Raw genomic sequence first — 21,237 nt, forward strand, 5'->3', positions numbered from 1 at the left:
GGCTCTGTAATCACGCGGTGTTGTACACACCCACACAATATGCATATCATTTGATAGATCTCCTCATGCTGAACAACTTTGCCTCAAGAACCACTGCTGTCAATCAAACCGTTCATTAAATATTTGTGAATATGTTTAAAAACCTATTTTTGCGAACTAGTCCTAGGTTTTTTGCCTGATCGGAACCAGACCAGTCTAGGACAATTCTCTGGACACTCAAGATCAAAAATTATTGAAAAAAAGTTGAGCTTTTGCATTTGGGTGGCTATAACAGGGTCATTTAGAAAAGGGGCTTGGAAAAATACACTAAAAAGTCTATAAATCCTAAAGGAAAACTCGAAAATTGATGAGCCTATGTGACATAACATTCTAAAAAAGCAAGTAAAATTTTATGGAGATTGGACCATAGGTGGCGCTATAACTGTCAAAAAGCTTTGAAAACAACATATTTCCTAGTAAATTGCCTGTATTGAGTGTAAATGGACTTTTCCATCTATTATTTCAGTGGTTAAAAGCTTGCTAAATAAAACTTAATGTCTTAAATGCTTATGTGCTTAAAGGCCTTAAATGCTTGAACCCCGATAAATGCTGCTTGCAGCTTTAATTCTAAATTCTTCTGTTATTTTAGACAATGTCTATAAAAAATGTAGTGTTCATTTAATGAAATTTAGCGATTCAAGGTACTTCAACCCATTAATAAGATTTTTCTTTATAAATATGTTGTTCAATAACATGCTTTTGTAAATTTGTAGTTCAAATAAATGATGTTCAGTGAAATGAGTGAAGATCGCCTAATTTAACCCTTTACATTATTTATGAATATTGATGTAGAGTGACTATGATCGTCAATAAAATGGTTCAAGGTACTTTTCAGTACTAAATTAAACCTAATGTTGAAAAGTTGTGCTATTTTGATTTTCATAAACATGAAAAAAATTGTTTAAATGTATTTGTATACTTGCCAAATCTGGGAAGAAACCACACTGAGTTTGTGTGTAACAGTTTACACACTGAAAATCACATCTGTATTTCTTTACAGCCTAATTAATTTCCTTAGAAAAACATTGCATAACATTAATTATTTATGAACATTATTATGTGTAAGTGTTGTAAAAATGACAATTCATGTGTTAACTCATGGTGTCATACCGAGTAACAATTTAAGTCAGGCGGGATAACGCTGTTTTTTTCCATTGAAATGCATAATTTCACTTCATGGAGTTGAGGAAACAATAATAACATGTTACCAAGTCCTGTAAAACATTTTCAGACATTTTGCATTTTAAATCACATTGCAGTGTTAAAATGTGGGTTAAGAACTTGAACAAGTAGGGTCACGTTTAAAGAAATCACAATATAATGAGAAAAAAAAGTTGTGCAATTTTTTTTTTCTGAGCTCTAATTATTGTTTACTGCATCACTTTATATATTCATTAAGTATTATTGATTTGAAAAGTTTTAATATCATAATATTTAGAAAATGCATTAACGTTATCCCGTATGACATTTTGACTGGTGTCGTCAGATGATTCTCAGTTAAACTGCTTAAAATACATTGTTTAAAATTGAGATTTTAGTAATAAGTAAAAAACATACCCATAAAGATAATAACTACTTTGATGTGCAGTTTTAACCTATTTGAATTTTTTATCAGTTGAAAACCTTATTTGTCACTGGCCCATTACCCACCACCTCATATTAAAATAAATTAAATAGTAATAAAAGGGCACACACTAGCTAAAGTTCAACTTGCTCAGTTAGCTTGCTTCTGGTTCTCATGCAGATAACATGCAGATAACTACTGTAGTCCAAAGATTATTCAACCTTCAATGCGTTTTATATAATCAATGAACACTTCAACCAGTTAAGAGTTTGTAAAAAAAAAGTTTAACTTTCTATATTAGTTGTCAAAATAAATAATTGCAACAGTTCTATCATACCTAAATTAAAATGGAAAACAAAAGTTCTCTTTTGATTCCCCATGTGCAAGAATGTGAACAAGGCGGAAGTCAACAGCACATAATGTAAAATGTTATGTTTTTCATAATGTAATGTTGCCAGAATGTAAAATTAGTTATTTTATGGATTTAAAAAATATCCATTTTTGTTTGTCCTTTACAAATTAACAGTGCTCACATTTATTTGGACATTAAAACATATCAGTTTGTGACTTTTGTTGTGATCTCACATAGCAGAATATTTTACATGTGACGCATAGGCCTATATAATAAATACATGCATGCAGTTTGGACAGCTTTAATCGCCTTTTTGATTCTTACATGAGTTAATTGACGACAGTAGGCTACTACGTACGGCTGTCAGCCGTATGACAGAAAAGTTAGTTAGTTTTACTGACATTTGGCCTGACAACATCTCATCTTACCGAAGATAGCCAACTGAATAAGGACAACGCGCTTTTCTCAGCATCTGACAGAAGTGTCACAAGCTGTATTTTTAGTAGCCTAAATATTATATCGGGTAGGCTATTAGAACGTGTAAATTGGGTTAGGCCTACATGTTGCGCTGTTGTGAGAGTATCCTATCTGGAAAACAGTTTTGCTGTGCACTTCTCTTGCCAAACTGTAAAACGATTAGCCTATTGCTGCACTAAAACATTATCGCTCCGCCTTGGCTATAGCATATAGTGCATGCACTGCATCTTTACATCTAAATGCTTATTTTATTTGTTCGTCTGTAAATGCAGCTGGGTTCCCGGATTTTTTTACGAGTTATTTTTCGGATTTAACGCGGTTGCAACTGTATATTAAATAGAAATATAAACAGTGTTTCCTGTAGGCTACCGCTTTTCTGCAGCGGCGCTTAATTCAATGCGATGACATAAAAGAGAGTGTAGGTCTATACCGAAAAAAATAACGACAAGAACACTTCATGTTTACTCCTGTTTATCTTAGCATGACCAACGAATGCCAAATATATATCGCGTGATTAGCCTACTGAATTCAGTTTAAACTTAAGTTTAACATAACGTCCTTTCAGTTTCGTATGCTCCATGTGTTGTATGACGGGATCACAGTCCAGCCCAATCACGAGGCGCTATATAAACATACTTCACTGCACTCACTCGCTGTACTTCAGTCGAGATTATACTACACTGTGGTAGTCATGAAAATGGATACAGTTATGCTACGTCATATCTGCAGAAAGTAGCCGGAGACACGGATCTCAACGTTTTACTCATGTTTTGCTTTTCTTGGAGTTGTGGCAGATGAAAACACGCCTACTCGACACGATGATTACACGCAATTCTGCAATTCTGTCTATGGTCGTGTTAATCTTTTCCCTCAATAAATGTTTTTTTTTTTTGATGAGGTAGGTCGGTGGTAGGCTACAGGTTGTCTAATTCCAATAAGGTCGACAAAAAATAACTATGGTTTTATTATAGTGAAGTGCTATTACTACTAGTGTAGTAACATTGTGGGTTGTTGTTGTTTTTTTTGTCAGTTTGATTACCATTTGTATAACCACAGTTTTCGTAAGGGCTGCTGACAAACTAAAAAAAACATCTCTGTATTAAGTCAGTGTCAATTTTATTTGTTAAATGCATAGTTTGTTTAAATGAAATAGCCATATTATATAAAAGAATAAATATGAGAAAAGAATGAATAAGTGACAATCACAATTTGTTTTTTGCATCTTTTTAAGAAATAATCCTGTTAATTCTATTAATCTGTATTTGTTTTTCCCTCTATTGTTTCTTTAGATTAGAGGCAGCATGTGTCTTCAGCCATGTGCTACCTAATAAGCCAAACCCCAGGGAGGTTGAAATGTAGGAAGCCACTTAAAGTCATCTCTTTCTAGGTCTGATGACAAATCTGCTGCTAAGGGGGAGCTGAATATTTGATATGAAGACATTTTTACTCCACTATTCCATGTGTTTCACATCATTATTTCTATATCTGCTGATCATATTGACAAGACAGATCAAGTGTGTAGCAATATGCAGCATAGAGAGTGTGGATATGGTGAAAAAGGTTGCAGAGGAGCTGAGCAAACTGGTACATTAGCTAATTATTATTTTATTTTTACTTAAGAAATTATTGATTAAAATTCCTGTCTTGTCTGTTCTTCCTCTGCTTCTGTTAAAGGTGTGGTTTCTCTTATGACAGGAAAATGATTGCATGCTGACGCTGTACACACCAACCCTGGCTGTAGCAGATTATGAGGTATGTGGATTTTACACACTATCATTATTTTGTCAGTATACTATTTGAATAATGCTGTTTTCTAGGTCTGACGTTGTTGTGCAGTTGCCTGAAGGGACATTTGAATCTTTGTCCTGTGATATAATTACTCATTAGATAACTGATAATTTACTTTATACCATGGTCTTGGTGAATACTCGATTCTGATTGGCTGCAGGGTGTCCATTAAAAAGTTATAGAGGACACCTAGTAAAGGAGTTCTGGTGAAACTGACTGTTTACCGTTCGAAATGAATAAATAAATGTGATGGCTACATCAGCTGTGAGTAACCATAGCAACAGGCAGGGACTATAAATATCTCCGGTTCCTAAAGAAACCATCAGGCGTAACCAGGGAAACCATATTGTTTGTAAAAACTTAAGATTTTGATTGTAAAACGAATTAAAATATAAACTAATGTTTTAAAAATGTGTTATTTGGCAAGTGACCATGGTATAAGCGGGTTAATGCTCTTCGAGGTGTCCATTATCAGGTATTAATGGACTTATTAATGTATTAATGGTCGTCGTCCATTTATACCTGACAATGGACACCTCATCGGGCATTAACCCTTACTTAATTGCTTTGGAATTGGAGTCAAGATATAGTATTTTTGATAAAAAAAATAATATATATATATATATATATATTTTTAAATGCATAGGCTAAATGTATATTGAATAATATTGCATACTGATGCATGCAAGCAACAATGTTGAATTTCATAGATCTCTGTGAAGAACAGCTGGGACATTTTCATCCTTTGTTTATTCTTTTGTTGACCTTTAGTTTACTCAAAATTTGCAGTAGAAAACAGTCTTGTAATCATTCACTGATATTTTTCAGAAAACCTTTTGAAGAGGTTGTGTAATTTTTGTAATAAATACATACAGGTCAGTGCATTTCACAGTGAGGAAGCACAGATGTCACTCTTATCACTTATAAGAGTTATGGCAAATTGGTTCTGCTAATTCATGTTATCTTTGTGTGTCTGCAATGCTGCTACTAAAGCTGTTTTTTAATGCCTTATGAACCACAACGGACTAACTAAGTGCTGTTTATGTGCTGTTAATGATGCATCTCATTTGTTTCAAATACTGGCCATTAGTTGCCCCGTCCATTTGAGAGCTCATCCAATCAATAGCAAAGCCGGCTTTTAGGCAGCCACAGATACAGTAACTTCTATCTAATAAATATTCTGATGCTTTTTCTAAACTAAATTATGCTCATGCTGTTCTCCTAGACCTTGCAAAAAACGTTTTTTGCCCATTCAAATCTGTTTGGTTTTTGTAGTCTGAACATGCAGTCTTTAAGCATCACTGCTGCTGCAGGGTATTAATTTTTGTGTCATCTCCTTTAGCAGAACTGCTCCAGGTCCACGCTTATGTGTTTTGCGCTGGAACTGAATGTTTTGTTTGTTGAAATCCAGAGTGTGGCCAAGTTGAACTGGCCTCAGAAACTACTAAGGCTTCTCAATAATCTAAAATATAAGGTGAGTTCAAAATCTGCAAGTCATTTAGGATAATCCAATAATCTGATCCTGTTATTAGAGAAGTGGCAGTATGATTGTGTGGTTCATGTAATTGTTGGTGGCTTTGTAATCAATATATTAGTTCATTAAAGGTCCCGTTCTATGCCCCTTTTCACAAGATGTAAAATAAGTCTCTGATGTCCCCAGAGTGTGTATGTGAAGTTTGAGCTCAAAATACCCAACAGATCATTTTTTACAGCATGTTTAAATTGACATTTTTTGGGGCTCAGAAAAACGAGCCGTTTCAGTGTGTCCCCTTTAAATGCAAATGAGGTGCTGCTGGACGACACAGGGGGCGGAGCTTCATGAGCTCGTGCTCAGTCTGTCAGGAAAAATTCATCTCACGGAATGATAATAATATCAGAAACTCTCAGTAACGGCGTTCATTTCGAGTCGGACAATAATGCCTACAGAGTCAGATTGCTGTATAGAGATGAAACAGGTATAGTTTAGTAGTTTAATTACAGTTATTATAACGTATTTGTCATCTGCTTGTAGGCTATGTATCCATTATTTATTAATAGCCTACAAGTCTGCTGTTTCGGACCAGGTCTGAATGATGATCAAACATGTACTGATGAGTTTAATAAAGTTTATTGTACATCACACAAAAGATGAAGCGTCAGTTTTACTTCAGAAAATCACCGTAAGAGCTGAGTAAACACAGTAGGCTAAGTTATAAGAAGTGCGCAAGTAGCCAGTAGAGTTGAGGGAGCATTCCTGTGGGCGGAGGTTAGTCAAGAAACGGTTCTGGTGATGTCACTAATGCAGGTTGTAGAGGGGTGTAGTCCAATCGAGCCGTTTTTAGTAGTCAACTTCTGTTAAATAAAATATCTCGCTTGGCATCAGTGGCGGATTTAGCAAATTGGGGGCCCAAGGCGAAAGTATGTATGGGGGCCCCCCCATTCGATCTTTAAAGGGGGGGTGAAATGCTCATTTTCACTCAATCTCCTGTTAATCTTGAGTACCTATAGAGTAGTATTGCATCCTTCATATCTCCAAAAAGTCTTTAGGTTTATTATATTTATAAAAGAAAGATAGGCTGTACCGAGTTTTTCCGGAAAAAACCGAGCGTCTGGAGGCGGGCCGTGTGGGTGGTGTGCTAAAGCTGTGTGCTAACGCCCCGAGCTAACAACACGCAGAGACATTTGAAGCAGTTTTACTCACCGCCTGCGACCGCGAACCTTTATCATTGTGACTGCTCGATCCTTAAGCATTAGACGATCTGCAAATCCGTCGATCTGGGCTTTGTTTATAAAACAATCATCGTCGAAATGCAGGGAACAAACAGTCTTGCACAAAAAACAAACAGTCTCTGAAAAAACAGACTCCATCCACTGGTCCCTTAACGCTGGGTTCTTTAGGAATCTGTGCAGGGTTGTCTTGCCCTGGCAAACAAAAACCCACTTCTTTGGTGACATTGATCTCCCAAAAGCTAAGCAGAGCGCTTTGATGAGGTAACGCACTGCTTTCGCTCTCTTCTCTCTCTGTCTGGTCTACGAGTGCGCGCGCGCCCGCGGAGAAGTGCCCTTAGGACCCATATAAGGAAATTCCGCCCCATCTTACGTGACACAGACCCATACTCGAAAAAAACTTTTACGAAACTTGTGACAAACCGGAAGGACCATTTTTGGCACAGAAATGCTCCTTCAAACGTACAATTTAATTTTTGAATCTTTGTCCATGTTTAGCATGGGAATCCAACTCTTTAACAGTGTAAAAAACTCAGTATGCATGAAATAGCATTTCACCCCCCCCCCCCCTTTAAAAGATAACGGAAAAAAAAATTACCGACTGAATGGTGGATAGGCAGGTAAAGCTAATCTACAGGGAAGTAAAGGTTGGAGAGCAGAAAAAAAACCTTCCCCTTTAAACCCTGCATACATTTCTTTACTCCAAAATGAAGATGGAAAGCAGAGAACACACAAAGTGTAGCACTACACAAACTAATAGTCACGATGGAACCCAACAGAGAATAAGGTTTCAGATAACACCTGAAAAATCTAGCATCACAATAATGTAAAATGTACATTTTTATAATGTAAAAACATTTTAGTAACTAAACAGAAACATGTTACAATGTTTACATGGTACAATTTCTGGCAAGCTATGTTTTTTTATTATTGCTTGACACAAATTTCACAATTTCAATTCAATTCTTGTGATTTGATTCAATATTGACTCATTTGGATACATATTAGGTACACAAGATAGGCATTAATTTTTCTCAAGAAAAAAAAAAACCCTCACATAATGCTGTATACAAACAGCCCTATCAGCTAGTATTATTTAAGGTTAAAAATAAAAATAACTCAAATTAAACAATGCGTTTTTATTATAATAACAACTTTAATAATATAAGTAAAAAATATACTAAATATGTAATATAGTACACATATTTAGCCAAATAGGCTACTAACATGCTATAACATATATTATGGTCATTAAAGGGATACTCTACCGAAAAATGAAAATTCTGTCATCATATACTCACCCTCATGTTGTTTCAAACCTGTATGAATTTCTTTCTTCTGCTGAACAGAAAGGAAGATATTTAGAAGAATGTCAGTAACCAGAAAGTTTTAGATACCATTGACTTCCATATCTAAAACTGTCTGGTTACTGACATTCTTCTAAATATCTTCCTTTCTGTTCAGCAGAAGAAAGAAATTCATACAGGTTTGAAACAACATGAGGGTGAGTATATGATGACAGAATTTTCTTTTTTCGATAGAGTATCCCTTTAAACGGCTTTCCTGAGGTAAATGTTATGTGACATAATTGTTCTCCAGCTGTTTTATTGACCTGTTTTCGCGGTTGAAAAACACTGATTGATCGATATTATGTATGAGGAATATACATTTCGGTAAGTTGTACTGTATCTTTCAACATTGTTAATTTGTGTTTATTCAGCTAGTGGAGATGATCGGTTCACGTGCCGTTAGGGATCTGTCACGTCACATTTACAAGCGCCAAAACGGTAGTATGGGGGTAAGAGGGGCGAAATGGGGAGAGGTGATGTTGCATATGGCTCCTAGCAAATCCACATAAGTTATATCCATGTGAGTGTGTTAACGTTATCCTCACCTAGCTGCTGCTGCTGCTGCTGTAGCGGCATGTTCAACGCTTTGGACGTTAATAGTTGTTCCTGTCTGTATCCCCAACAGTAGCCGTAAAAAAAAGTTTGTCATCTTTGGCAGCGTTGCCAAATACTTATCGGCGTCTTTTCGCTTTTTTCTTTTATTTGAGCTGCTTGGGTAACTTCGCTTCAGTTTCTCGTTTCGTCTCTGTTTGTGTACTTCCAAGTACTCCTGTCATTGCGTGTTTATCTTTTGCGCCGCGCACCGTTACGGACTAGTCCATTTCATTGTGAAAGTCGGGGGTGTATGTAGAGACGGATAACCATGAACTGGGCATTTTAACTACTACTTTTCAACGTATTTATTAAGAATATTAATACAATTTACCATTCTTTTGATGCGTTCATGATGATAAGGGGCTTTTTCTATTCTTTTTTTTTCTTTTTTTTTGAGGTGGGTTGGGGGCCCCCCTATTACGACCGCTGGTAGGGGGCCCCAAGCAGCCGCCTACCTATGCCTCTATGTTAAGACCGCCACTGCTTGGCATTGAACTTTGAGCTTTATAATTTTACAGATATTATTTATGCTCTAACAGCAACATTACACACTAACTAAAGTTTGAAACATGGAATCGCATGCAACGGGACCTTTAAAGATAACCTTTAAAGGGTAACTAATGGTGCGTTCAAGTCATCTCGTATAGATCGTATTTACGAGTTGAACGCACTTGAACGCCACCACAATGTCGTAAATACCAGTGGGGAGTTCGGGATTTTCTTTAAGCCCCGATCTGTACGAGTTGGGGGCGTGTCAGTGATTAACATATGGCGGAATACACAATATGTAAAGGTATTTAGCTGTGATATTGTCAGGCTTTTTTACAGAGCAGTTAGCTAATCGCCAACACAGAATATGATAGTATTATAATATAACAATGCAACATGTAACGATGAGTTGCAGTGGCGTGGCTTCATAAATTATTTAAAAACATAAAAATACAAAGTACACCTGATGCACATTTCTTTGTTCTTCATTTTCTAGAACAAGAGTTTAATAACCTTACTGTATTTTTGTGTAATTAATTAAGAGAAAGTACTCCGCCATCTTGCTCCGATGAAAGTGACTTGAACGCACATGTCGTTATAAGCGCGACTTCCCACCTCGTACGTACGAACCTCCCAGGAGGACTTGAACGCACCATAAACCCCTGGTCAGAGCCTGACTCCACCCACTGTCAATATTTGAAAAATGCTAGAAAAGTGGGCAGACCCCAGCGGAGATAGAGGGGACGAACCGTGAGCGGGGGGGGGGGGGGGGGGGGGGCGTGCACCTGAGACCTGCTGTCAGACTGTCTAAAATGGAGTTTGCTCACAGGGTCGCAAGACGACGTAAAGTACATGCATCTGATGAGTTTTATCAGAGCCCGTCATTCACTGGTTTTATCAAGTTGATGTCAATAGCGCGCGCTCTCTATAGGCATATTCATATTTTGCCGCTATGTGAAAAAATCCAGCAAAATGCGCCGACGCGTTTGTCGACCCCAGAGGATTAACTTTAGCCAACCATAAATTGTGATCAAAATATATATGATCACTCACATCAAGGCGCCGCTGCGGTGGTGGAGTCCATGCAGGAGGAGTGGCGTTTGGCACTGCGTCGCTTTACAGCGCGAGCTGTGTGGAGAAGCCCATTTCCACTTCTATTGCGTTGGAAAAGCAATCCCGCGGAAAATGCAGGTTTCACACTCGCGGTCTTTCAGGCCAAGTGCATGCAAACACTGGCGCCTAATTTCCAAGTCTGCTGGAAAGCTATGCAGTCCAGCAGTGCTGTTGCAACCAGCAACCTAGTACGTACCCTCCTGACCACTGTACACAGATAAATCTACGCTAGCTCATACAAGGGCGTGGTGAGCTCGTACCAGGGGCGTGGTAGAGCTGGAACCTGCTTAGTCACTTGCCAACGCAACATCCAATAGGAAAATTCAACTGCAGTAGCCACCGTTCAACCTGAAGAGGGCAGCACTCAGACGTTTTTACACCATATATTGAAAAATTAAAATACTTTATACCCAAATGTCAAAAAAGTTACTCGAATAAATGAACAGCACTAATAAAGCCTCATTCTTACAGATCATTAAATAAAAAAAGTTGGTTTAGGGTTTAGTTACCCTTTAATATAAAAGATGGTATGACATTTACAGTAGGCTAATACTTGTGTTGATATAGCCTACAGCCAGTTACTGCATATAGCAGCAATTAGTGAGAGGGCAAAATTTCCCCACATATGCAAATACTGTAATGCTGCGTTCACAGATCTCTGTGAAGAACAATGTCCTGGAGGTCCTGCGGTGCGATAGACACGTTAACGGTGCGTGTCCACTACAGCGGCAAAACTCCGCTCAGTGCCACTGGCAACGCTATTACGTCTCCGCTTTGGGGTGTGTCTGTTGCGAGTGTGTCTAATTTAATTTTTTTTCAACACAACTGCAAAGCGTCTAATTTGTAAACAAAATGATTTACGCACTAAATCCAGCATAAACTCCGGCACAATTTGCATATTTTTAAACTCTCAAAACAGACGTCACATCCCGAACCTCACAGCAATTGGCTGCTGACCCCATTTTTCGCTTGATATTTGCATAAAGTCGAGAACTGCCCAACCTTTTGACACTCTCAACACTTTCTCCGGTCGCACTGCTCGAGCGTGAAGCTCAACTTCCATAGGAATTAATTGATTCCGCTCGCTCCGTGCCAGTGGACACGCACCGTGCCAGTGGACACGCACCGTAAGAGATAGACAGATATTTTCATTTTTCAATTTGCTTACTCACTCCTCCCCCATCATGAGTGTGTTTACACCCCCTACTGCCAATTGGCTACAAGCGTGTTGTGGTAATCAGTCGGATCTACTTTCAACAGCTTTTCTCAGAAATTGCTTACTGCACTTTTAAACAAATGAATTTAAAAGCAAATATGCCCTCTCCTCGGACAGCATGCCAAATACGCATAACATTCGTTCTATCTGGCTTATCTGTGGGTGTGAACTCATGAAAAATAAAATAAAATAGATAACAAGAAATATCAAGCAAAACTATTCGTTCTACTATTCGTACTAGCCTGCACCCAGACATAATAATGTGTTTCGCATTACACGCAATAGTTCATGTGAGTTCGTGCATTCTAGCCTGCTTGCACAGACACAGATGTTTGTCACCACATCTCCCAACTCTCTTTGTGCAGACCACACACACACACACACACACACACACACACACACACACACACCCTACAAACCATGGACACACACAGGAGCAGTGGGCAGCAATTTTTGATGAGGCACCCGGGGAGCGATTGGGGGTTAGATGTCAAGGGCACCTCAGTCTAGAGACGTGCGCGGGACACAATTTTCAGTCCCGCTCCCGCCCGCTCCCGCAGTGTTCAGTCCCGCTCCCGCAAAGATTTGTTATTTTTAGTCCCGCTCCCGCCCGCATCTGTGATATTATGTCCCGCTCCCGCCCGCCAGTGGCGCAAAAAGTGGGTATGCGCTATATGCGGCGCATAGGGGCGCAGCACCAGGGGGGGCGCCAAAGCGATGGTAATTTTTTTTATAATTTTTTTTTTAATCTATACGTAGCTGCTGTTCTGCGTTTCTAAATAATTTCTGCATTTCCTCAATCTTATATAACTTTTTAGAGGACTAACAGGCTAGAATAGGATATTCATAAGATTCCATCATAGAATTTGGACATAGAGAGGGGGGGATAATATCGCGAGCAGGCGGGGGCGCCGTGAGCGCTGAGCGAGCAGGTCGAAAAAGAGGATGGATAAAGCAAAAAAGCTGTCGGGACTAAAAATAGAAATAGAAAAAGAAAGAGGGTAAAGTCAATTGATGTGCCAGCAGCTAAACAAGTGGATGGTCAAAGGCAACAGGTAGAATTTAAAGTGTGACGTCCACGCATGTAGGCTAGGAGATTCCCGGTGGGCCGACGTGCTTTTGGGCCAATACATCTAATACTAGGCTATTTTTTGTCTTTGTCTTAACGGCCCATAAAACTCGTACATCGGCGACCCATTCGTTTTGTTTTGTTTTGCTTAACTGGCGGCGCTGGGTTAGTGCCGTTGTAATACATTGGTAAAAAAAAAAAGTCTGCGTTAGTTTTTTTTGACATTTTTCAGATCAGCTGAAAGGTTGCATTGGTTCTTTTCTTGATTGACACTGGGCTGGCCCAATCACATCTTTAATGTTAAGTATAGAAATTAGTACGAAACTAATTATGAAAGTTTCCTTTATTTTTCAGTGCATTTGTTTTACAATATATGGCTATTATGGGATTAATATTATAACTATTATTATTATGTATTATTGTAATGTAGACAGACACTGTTACTTAAAAAGGTTTTATTTTTTTATTTTTTTTATTTGCACACTGAATATGGGTTGGAGCTTTTAATTTTAAACTCTCAAAGTGCACCAGATTGATGAATTCAACATTTAAAAAGCACAAAATTTTCTTACGGGGGGGGCATTCCCCCGAACCCCCCTAGCCCTAGAGAGGGACAGAGGTCCACTCAGCAGTGGATTCATCACTGTGAAGCATAGTTCAATTTTATTAATAAATGACAATTTTGTACTTATTTCATCTGTTAACTATCACTCGTTCCTCACTCATTACATGGCACAGTTATTTATTTCTTTGTTTGTTTGTTTGTTTGGGGGGGGGGGGGGGGGGGGGGGCGCCAGGCGCCAAAATTGTTGCTGCATACCCCTCTGACACTGGGTAGTTGCGCCCCTGCCGCCCGCAAGACGGCAGGCAGGATGAATGTTCACGAACTGTCTCACGAAAGGTCTTGGAAAAAAAATGCGATTTGTGTCCGTTGTATGTTAACACCTTTTGGCATTTATGGCAGCAGGTAAAAGGTAGTTGATTCCCCTCTCCATCATGCACAACCGAAAAAGACTGCCAAATTTCTGATTTGATGTTTCGTGATATTTGTTTTGTAGTAGCCTAAATGTGCCTTTCTTTAGAGAAGTGCTTGCATCTGAAGCACTAGATGTGCTCTTTTCCTCGTCCATGCTGTCTATTTTGAACTTGAAGCTTTCGAATTCGAACACGGAGCAACGTGAAGGAATTGTCTCTAAACAAGTGTGCGTGAGATTAGGCCCCGCCCTACCCTAAACGGCAACATCCAAGTTTAGGCTGAAAATTTTTTTATTGCTGCCAAACAGAATCTCCCTCACAACTACAAATTATGTACGCTACTTTAATCATTTATATATTTTACTTTACACTCATATTTAATTCGCGGGAGTGCAGCGTATCACCCCCCCCCCCGCCCGCACCCGCAAGTGCACCTTCATCATCCCGCCCGCTCCCGCAATGACCTTTTAAAATTTGTCCCGCGCCGCTCTGTTTTGCGTCGGGTCCCGCGGGAGTCAGTAGGGGTTCAGCGAAAAATCGGCAGCTGGCAGCTGACGTCAGCTGCCGCTAATAACCGGAAGTCGGAGGTGGATGCCGCTTTTAGCAAGGCCAGAGAGTAGACGGGCTCTGGCAAGGCAAATAAATTATTATATCAATGTATAGATATAATTTTAGTACTTATTTAAATAAATTACTTAAATTTGTAATTAGTTTGTAATTGGTTTAAAAAGGTTTATCAAATATAAATTAAGTAACGAAGATCATAGACATAGTACAAAAAAACAAACATTAAGCTACACTTGAAATTATGAATTTGTACGTGTATAAATATAATTTGTGTACATGTTTGTCAAATAATGAAATATATACATAAATGAATGCCTATATAATAATATTGTATATTTATTAAACGTACATAAACATTCATTAAACAAATAATGAAAGTTATGTCTAAAAGAAAAAAAAACATTTTCTCAATGACCTTTATTTAAAAATCATATTTTGCTATCATTTAAGTTCAGTTTTACATTTGTAGTATTTCAATACATTCTTGTCTTTGTTTTATAAAACAGCTGTAACTTTGAAAACAGGCTTGATATTTGTTGCTCTGAAATCGGAATGAACAACAATTCTGAACTAGATGTTAAAGTTCATGAAAAACTGAGTTGGCTTGAAAAAGAAAGTTTAAAAACGTTTTACAATGTTCTAGCATGGTTTAACATGATTTACAATGTTTCTAGTGTTAGGGAAAAACAGCTTAAAGACCCAGGACCAGATATGATGAAAGAAGACCAGGAGTTGTGAGGTTCAATCAAATAAGTACAAATTTACTGAACAATAGTTTCATCGGTAGAGCCAGGCGTCAAAGTCTCACGGGGTCGCAAGCCAGAGACTCTAAAATCTCACACCAGTTATACCATTTCCAAGGGCATGATTGACATCAGTACATACAGGTTGGCTACTTCTCATTGGCAAAAAAACAAAGTTAAAACAATTCTACACTTATGGATAGATAGGAGGGTAAGTCGACATTGTCATCCGAGTCCAAGATGGTCCGGTGATGACCTCGGAGGTCGTAGAAAGGCGTCTTGGGGTCAGCTGCTGCATATCACAAGACCTGCACAGAGCATTCAACACACACACACAAAAACACAATGGAATCGCAGTTCCTCCAAAAGTAGTACAGATAATGTTCACTTTAAAGAAATACACATAAAAGTACAATTCTGTGAATCAGATCACGTTTAACCCCTGTAACCTTAAGATTAGTAAGAAAGACAGATGTTAGAAAAAGATAGATAAGTTAGAAAGAAATAAAAGAAAAAAGAAATACAGACATACGTTAGAAAAAGAAATAAAATAAAGAAAGACAGATGTTAGAAAAAGAAAGAAAGAAAGAAACTTTAGAGTAATGTTGCTGTCAGAGCATAAACAATATCTGCAATATGAATAAGTTACGACGATAAAAGTTCAAAGCAAAGGGAGACTTTTTTTTTTTTTTTTTTTTACAAAAATCACTTTAAGGACTACAACAAACAACTGGTGGGGACTACACAAGCTTCCTCCTGGGCTAGTGACATCACCAACATTGACACACACACACCTGAAAAACAAAATTCATTGGGATCAGCCTGATGTCTTTTGATAAATATTATGGATGTTGGGTTATCCGTAAAATAAATGTTATGGGGAAACAAAACCACCGTAATAACTTACCATAAGCATGAATACACTGCAGTCCACAGATCCCAACTGAGCTGGAACATCCTGAAAAAAAAAAAAAACTAAGAAAAACTAACATTTTATTTATACACTAAAGATAGCAAAGAAATCAAAATTGTTGTAACATAAAATCAATACCTTATTTTTAACAAGCTTCCAAGATCCCGGATCCATCTTTATTGCAATTGAGCTTAAAAAGAAGGGGGAAAAAAGCTAGTTATTTTATACACACGAGAAAAAGAGAAAGAGAGAGATGAACTCTGTGTTGAACCACTTAGCCATGTTGCAGCAGTAGACAGTAGCATACCTGAACTAGGGAGCAGGTCTAATTTATTTTTTAAATGCCGCACTGTCTATGCCTATATAAAGCCAGAGAACAAAGTGTTGAACTGAACCACTGGACTAATATGTAAAACTCTGAAGCCCGGTTTCACATATAGGGTTTAGATTATGCCAGGATTAGGCCTTAGTGCAATTAGGACTTTTATAAATATGCCTTAGAAAAAACTTTACTGTTGTGAATCTTAAAAGAAACAATGGCACTGATATTTTAAGATACACAAGTGTAATTTGCTTTCAGTTTAACATGTATTTTAGTCTGGGACTAGTTTGAGCCTTGTCTGTGAAACGGGGTGAAAGTTATATGGAAAAAGTGAACAGTTCCAGTATATTTTGAATAGATATATATAAAATAATTTTATATATATCTATTCAAAATATACTGGAACTGTTCACTTTTTCCATATAACTTTCACCCCCAGTTTCACAGACAAGGCTCAAACTATGAGACCAGAATATGAATATATATATATATATATATATATATATATATATATATATATATATATATATATATATATATATATATATATATATATATATTCTGGTCTCATCTGGTGATTGGGTCCCATCCAAAACATGATCAAACTAAGAAAATAAACAGACACTGAAATGTAAAATTTTCGATACAATCTAGAATTTGTATTAAAAAAAAGATAAAAAACAGAATGCCTTTTGCCTGCTTTGATCAAGACAGGATATAATACATTTGAACATTATGTTCATTATGTGAAAACATACCAGTGAGTTTGGTTGGTTTTGCAACTGGAAATATGGGGTTTCCTTCCTGGCACATATGTTTGTCCATCCCCAGCAATCTGTGGTGAACTTGGTGAAACTACAAAAAAAAAAACTGAAGTTTAGAATATGGTCAAGTAATGTTGATTAAAATGATGTTTTGTATTAAAACATAAGTTAGATCATTTGGGATATGTTTTGTTAGCATTGCACGTGTATCATCAAGGCTGAGCTTGTCAATTCCAATAAATCAGCATGAGCTTTATTCTAATCAATAGATTAAGTTAACATGTTAACAAACGCTAATATTTAATGATAATGGTAACGTAAGTTAGTATTTGAAGTTAATGATAGCCCCTCACAAACCAGAAGCACACGGTGCACAAGCTGCGTTTCTACAAATGATTAAGTTAACCAATTCAACTTAAGTAGTCACAGATACACTGTCTCTAACATAAAGTTAAACTCCAACGTACAGAGCAACAATTATTTATTAATCATCTGATAATATACGAACTTACCGAGCCAAATACCGCCGCCATTACTGAAGATTCGCCGGCGCCACCATTGGCTGCTGTCGCTTGACTTCCAGGTAAATGTGATTGGTTGCTACTACGTTGGACGATACTGATTGGCTGCCACGAAATGGCAGGTCCCTCCTAATATGGCAGGGCTTCCAGGCTGTCAACGGCAGCAACTTCCTGCTGCCAGTGGCAGCTACTTCCTGCTGCCAGCTGCCGATTTTTCGCTGAACCCCCTCTCCGCGGGAGTGCAGGACTCTACCTCAGTCATTTCCTGCCGATATTGAGAATTGAACCCGCAACCTTTGTGTTCCCCTACCAAAATTAAGTATGCTTCAAGTTCATATTATTAAAGGTCCCATTCCATGGATTATTTTATTATTTTATAATGTTTCCTGGGGTGCCCTTATAATGTTAGTATGTTTTTTAGATCAAAAATCGTTATAATTTTAGAAATAAAAGGCATATTTCCTAGCCTGATTTCATCCCCTGATTTGAACGCTCTGTTTGAAGGGGCGTGTTTGCTGTGAGACTTCAATGTAAACGCCCTCTGCTGTGATTGGCTGACATGCTTGCATATGAAATATCTGGCATTACATGCGGAACTATCTGGAAAACTTTTACTATTACAGCTATCGGGATTAACGAATCCTGAGAAGTTTTTTAAGTATTTAGATCTATTTCAATCACATAAAAGGTTGCAGTGATGAGCATTGAGCAGATGACAGTCTGTTGATCGCGTGAAAAAAGATCTTATCATTTCAACGCAGTTTCTGCACTCACTAATGATTTCACCAATGCAAACATGAGGTATATAAATACAGTAAGAGCTTCATTGTGCAGTGTAACAGCGTCATGATTTCATAACGAGTTTTGGCAAGTGTGCAGATAAACTCGCGCTGTGTGATTGACAGCTTGGGCGACTGGAAAGGGATTGTTCTTTGATGCTTTCTGTACATTAATCACAGTTTAAGTAAGATTATTTTCATCCTACTAAGAGAAACGATGTGAAGTTGATCGCTACTTCCATAGTAAATCACTACTTACCGCTTGCTGGAATATAGTTGAAATTGCCCCCTTCGTCAGTATGAAACGCTGAGAGAAGCCTGCTTAATATTATCCCAGGTTAGAAAAACAGTCCGTGGTGAAATGGACAGAGCAAACTAACAACTTCGAATTAAACTTTTGCGGTATCCAATTATAGATAAACATCAACCACGTCTGTTGACATTTCGCCATCAATACGCCTGTATTCCTGTGGGCGGAGGTTAGTCAAAACACGGTTTTAATGACGCCATTAAAGAAGGAAGTAGAGGGGTGTAGTCCAATCGAGCCGTTCGATGTAGTCAACTTCTGTTAAATAAAATATCTCTCTTGTCATTGAACTTTGAGCTTTATAATTTTACAGATATTATTTATACTCTAACAACAACATTTGAAACATGGGATCACGAAGAATGGGACCTTTAAGTATACTTAAGTAAAGTTCAAGTATATTTTTAAGTATACTTTATAAATATACTAATATAATTGTACTAGAAGTATACTTGTAAGAGAACTTTTTCTGCACCATAGGGACTAAATTGGCCTAATTTTCATATAAAAGTACATTTGTAACAGTAGTAAACTACAGTTTTAACTAGTACATAACTAGTTTAACTAAGTTCTATTGTTGAACTTATAGGTATAATGATATTTTACAAGTCAAATACTTGTAGCAATTTTTTTAAGTTATGAAATTACACTCTGATGTATACTCTAAGTAAACTACTAGTTTAGTAGTTTTATATTGCAAGTATACTTTCAATGTTTCTTTAAGTGGACATAACATCATACATATAGTTTACTATTTATATATTATTTTTGCACTTTTGAAGTCTGAATTTTAAATATATTTCTGAGAAGTAAATAAAGTATATTTCTGAGAAGAACATGAAAAGTAGACTGAAAGTATACTTTCTTTTTTTTAGTTTAAAAGAACTATACTAATAGCACACTTGAATAAACATATTTTTTTCGTAAGGGTTACCTGTCTGACTCTCTAACCATTAGGTCACGACTGCCCTAAATGTATTACTGTTCACGTTTTCTTTTCTTTTTTTACTGAGGGATGAGCTGAAATTATTACCTGTCCTGTGATAATCTACAGCATGATGCGACAAGTACAACCCATACATCTAAGCTACAAATAACCCATAATAGATACAATGAGAGTAAACCTGGTAAACGAACTTTGATGTTGATTCCAGAAAGCATAGCCAGAAAGTTTGAAGTAGACTGTAAAAATAAATAAATATATTTTTTCAAAGTTGTAAATTTACATTTACATTTATGCATTTGGCAGACGCTTTTATCCAAAACGACTTACATTGCATTTCAAGGTATAAACTTTACATTTTTATCAGTTCTTGCTTTCCCTGGGAATCAAACCCATGACCTTGGCGTTGCAAGCGTCAACGCTTTACTGTTTGAGCTACATAAAACATAGTATCTGTGAATATTTTACAAGAAAATACTATTTCAGTATTTCAATTTCAACATTTCGTGTTTAATTCAATACTTATCATTTCATTGTAATTATTTGTGAAATTTACCAGCAATTTCTGATTATAAACTTTTCAAAATAAATCCTACACCAATTTGTTCAGTGTAGTTTTAAAAGCTTGAATTTTGAAGCAGTTTTAAGTAGCTTTAAATGCGCAAAGTTTGAAGTTTTTTAGGCCATGCAGTATTTTAGACAGATAGTCTGCTATGTGGTTGTTTGCTAGGGTATTTTGGGTGTTTGCTATAAAAGGTGTTCTGAATGGTTGCTAGGGTGTTGCTATGCAGATGTTCTGGGTGGTTGCTTAATTGTAATTAAAAATTGTGTAAAACAATCTGGAAATGTTTTCATGAGATTCACACAAATTAATTTATGATTTTGTGAATTAGAATTACATTGTCTCTGGAGATGTTAAGTTATCTGCAAGACACTTTCTCTGCTGTGCCCTAACCTCATTACATAATACCCTATTTAACCCTATTAAGTTACAGGACAAGATGAAGCCATGTCCAGACTGTGAGCTCTACCAAGAACAAAGAGCAGAGACTTTTTTGGAAGAATTACAAAACTTTTTACAAATGATGAATGCTGGAAAACGTTGCGCTCCAAGGAAGGTTAAGAGACATTTAGAGAACTTGATGGAAAAAAACATGAAGAACATGATCTGAAGGAGCAGCTGTGTGGATCCCTGAAGCGGTTCTGGAGAAGTTTCTGAGAGGCGAAACAGACACCATATACTAAGCTACAAACCTACCGTATACCCATTTGTATCTGAAGCATGCAAAGATATATTTTCTCAAATAAATGACGTTTATGGAATATTTGCTACAGTGTCTGCTTTGACAACAACCTACCTCTAATCCATGACAGCTTTTTTGTTATTTATTTCCTCGACTATAAATGATTGCTGAGTACCTATTATGCAATTTGAGAATTACAGTAGTATTCTTCTGACCAAAATAAAGACTGTTATCTTAACTATAATAAGTTTAAAGCATCTTAATAGAAGATTTAATTGGGAAAATCATGAGGCCATAAAATGTGATGAGTTCATTGAACAAATGTTGACCTTTTGTTACATGCAAGTTGTCAATAAATAGCCAGCAATACATTGTTACACGTTATTGGCTAATGGCTTTGCAT

The 21,237-nt window shown here is 37.1% G+C and overlaps 1 protein-coding gene across 4 annotated transcripts; it reads left to right on the forward strand.

Annotated features, from left to right (window-relative positions):
* Nucleotides 1–1,633: 1,633 nt before the first annotated feature.
* Nucleotides 1,634–20,911, forward strand: il15l (interleukin 15, like). 4 transcript variants are annotated; one of them, XM_081370200.1, is made up of 5 exons: nucleotides 3,085–3,330; nucleotides 3,722–4,016; nucleotides 4,128–4,184; nucleotides 5,563–5,694; nucleotides 20,580–20,911. In XM_081370200.1, the coding sequence occupies exons 2-5, from the start codon at nucleotides 3,864–3,866 to the stop codon at nucleotides 20,760–20,762; spliced, it is 525 nt and encodes a 174-aa protein (XP_081226326.1). In that variant the 5' UTR covers nucleotides 3,085–3,330; nucleotides 3,722–3,863; the 3' UTR covers nucleotides 20,763–20,911. The 4 variants fall into 4 exon arrangements, with proteins under 4 accessions (XP_081226328.1, XP_081226326.1, XP_081226329.1 ...); XM_081370203.1 differs by having other exon boundaries at nucleotides 20,586–20,911; XM_081370201.1 differs by having other exon boundaries at nucleotides 3,090–3,330; nucleotides 5,566–5,694; nucleotides 20,580–20,821.
* The last annotated feature ends 326 nt before the right edge of the window (nucleotides 20,912–21,237 follow it).

Source organism: Scardinius erythrophthalmus, assembly GCF_964197995.2.
Source record: "Scardinius erythrophthalmus genome assembly, chromosome: 7".
In the NCBI taxonomy this organism is placed as follows: domain Eukaryota; kingdom Metazoa; phylum Chordata; class Actinopteri; order Cypriniformes; family Leuciscidae; genus Scardinius; species Scardinius erythrophthalmus.

Excerpts from the sequence above, each read along its gene's own strand:
- il15l (XM_081370202.1), top strand. The coding sequence starts at position 3,864 with ATGAAGACATTTTTACTCCACTATTCCATGTGTTTCACATCATTATTT. Across the intron at positions 4,017-4,127 it reads CAGAGGAGCTGAGCAAACTG|GAAAATGATTGCATGCTGAC; the intron begins GTACATTAGCTA and ends CTCTTATGACAG. Across the intron at positions 5,695-20,579 it reads TCAATAATCTAAAATATAAG|TTACAGGACAAGATGAAGCC; the intron begins GTGAGTTCAAAA and ends AACCCTATTAAG.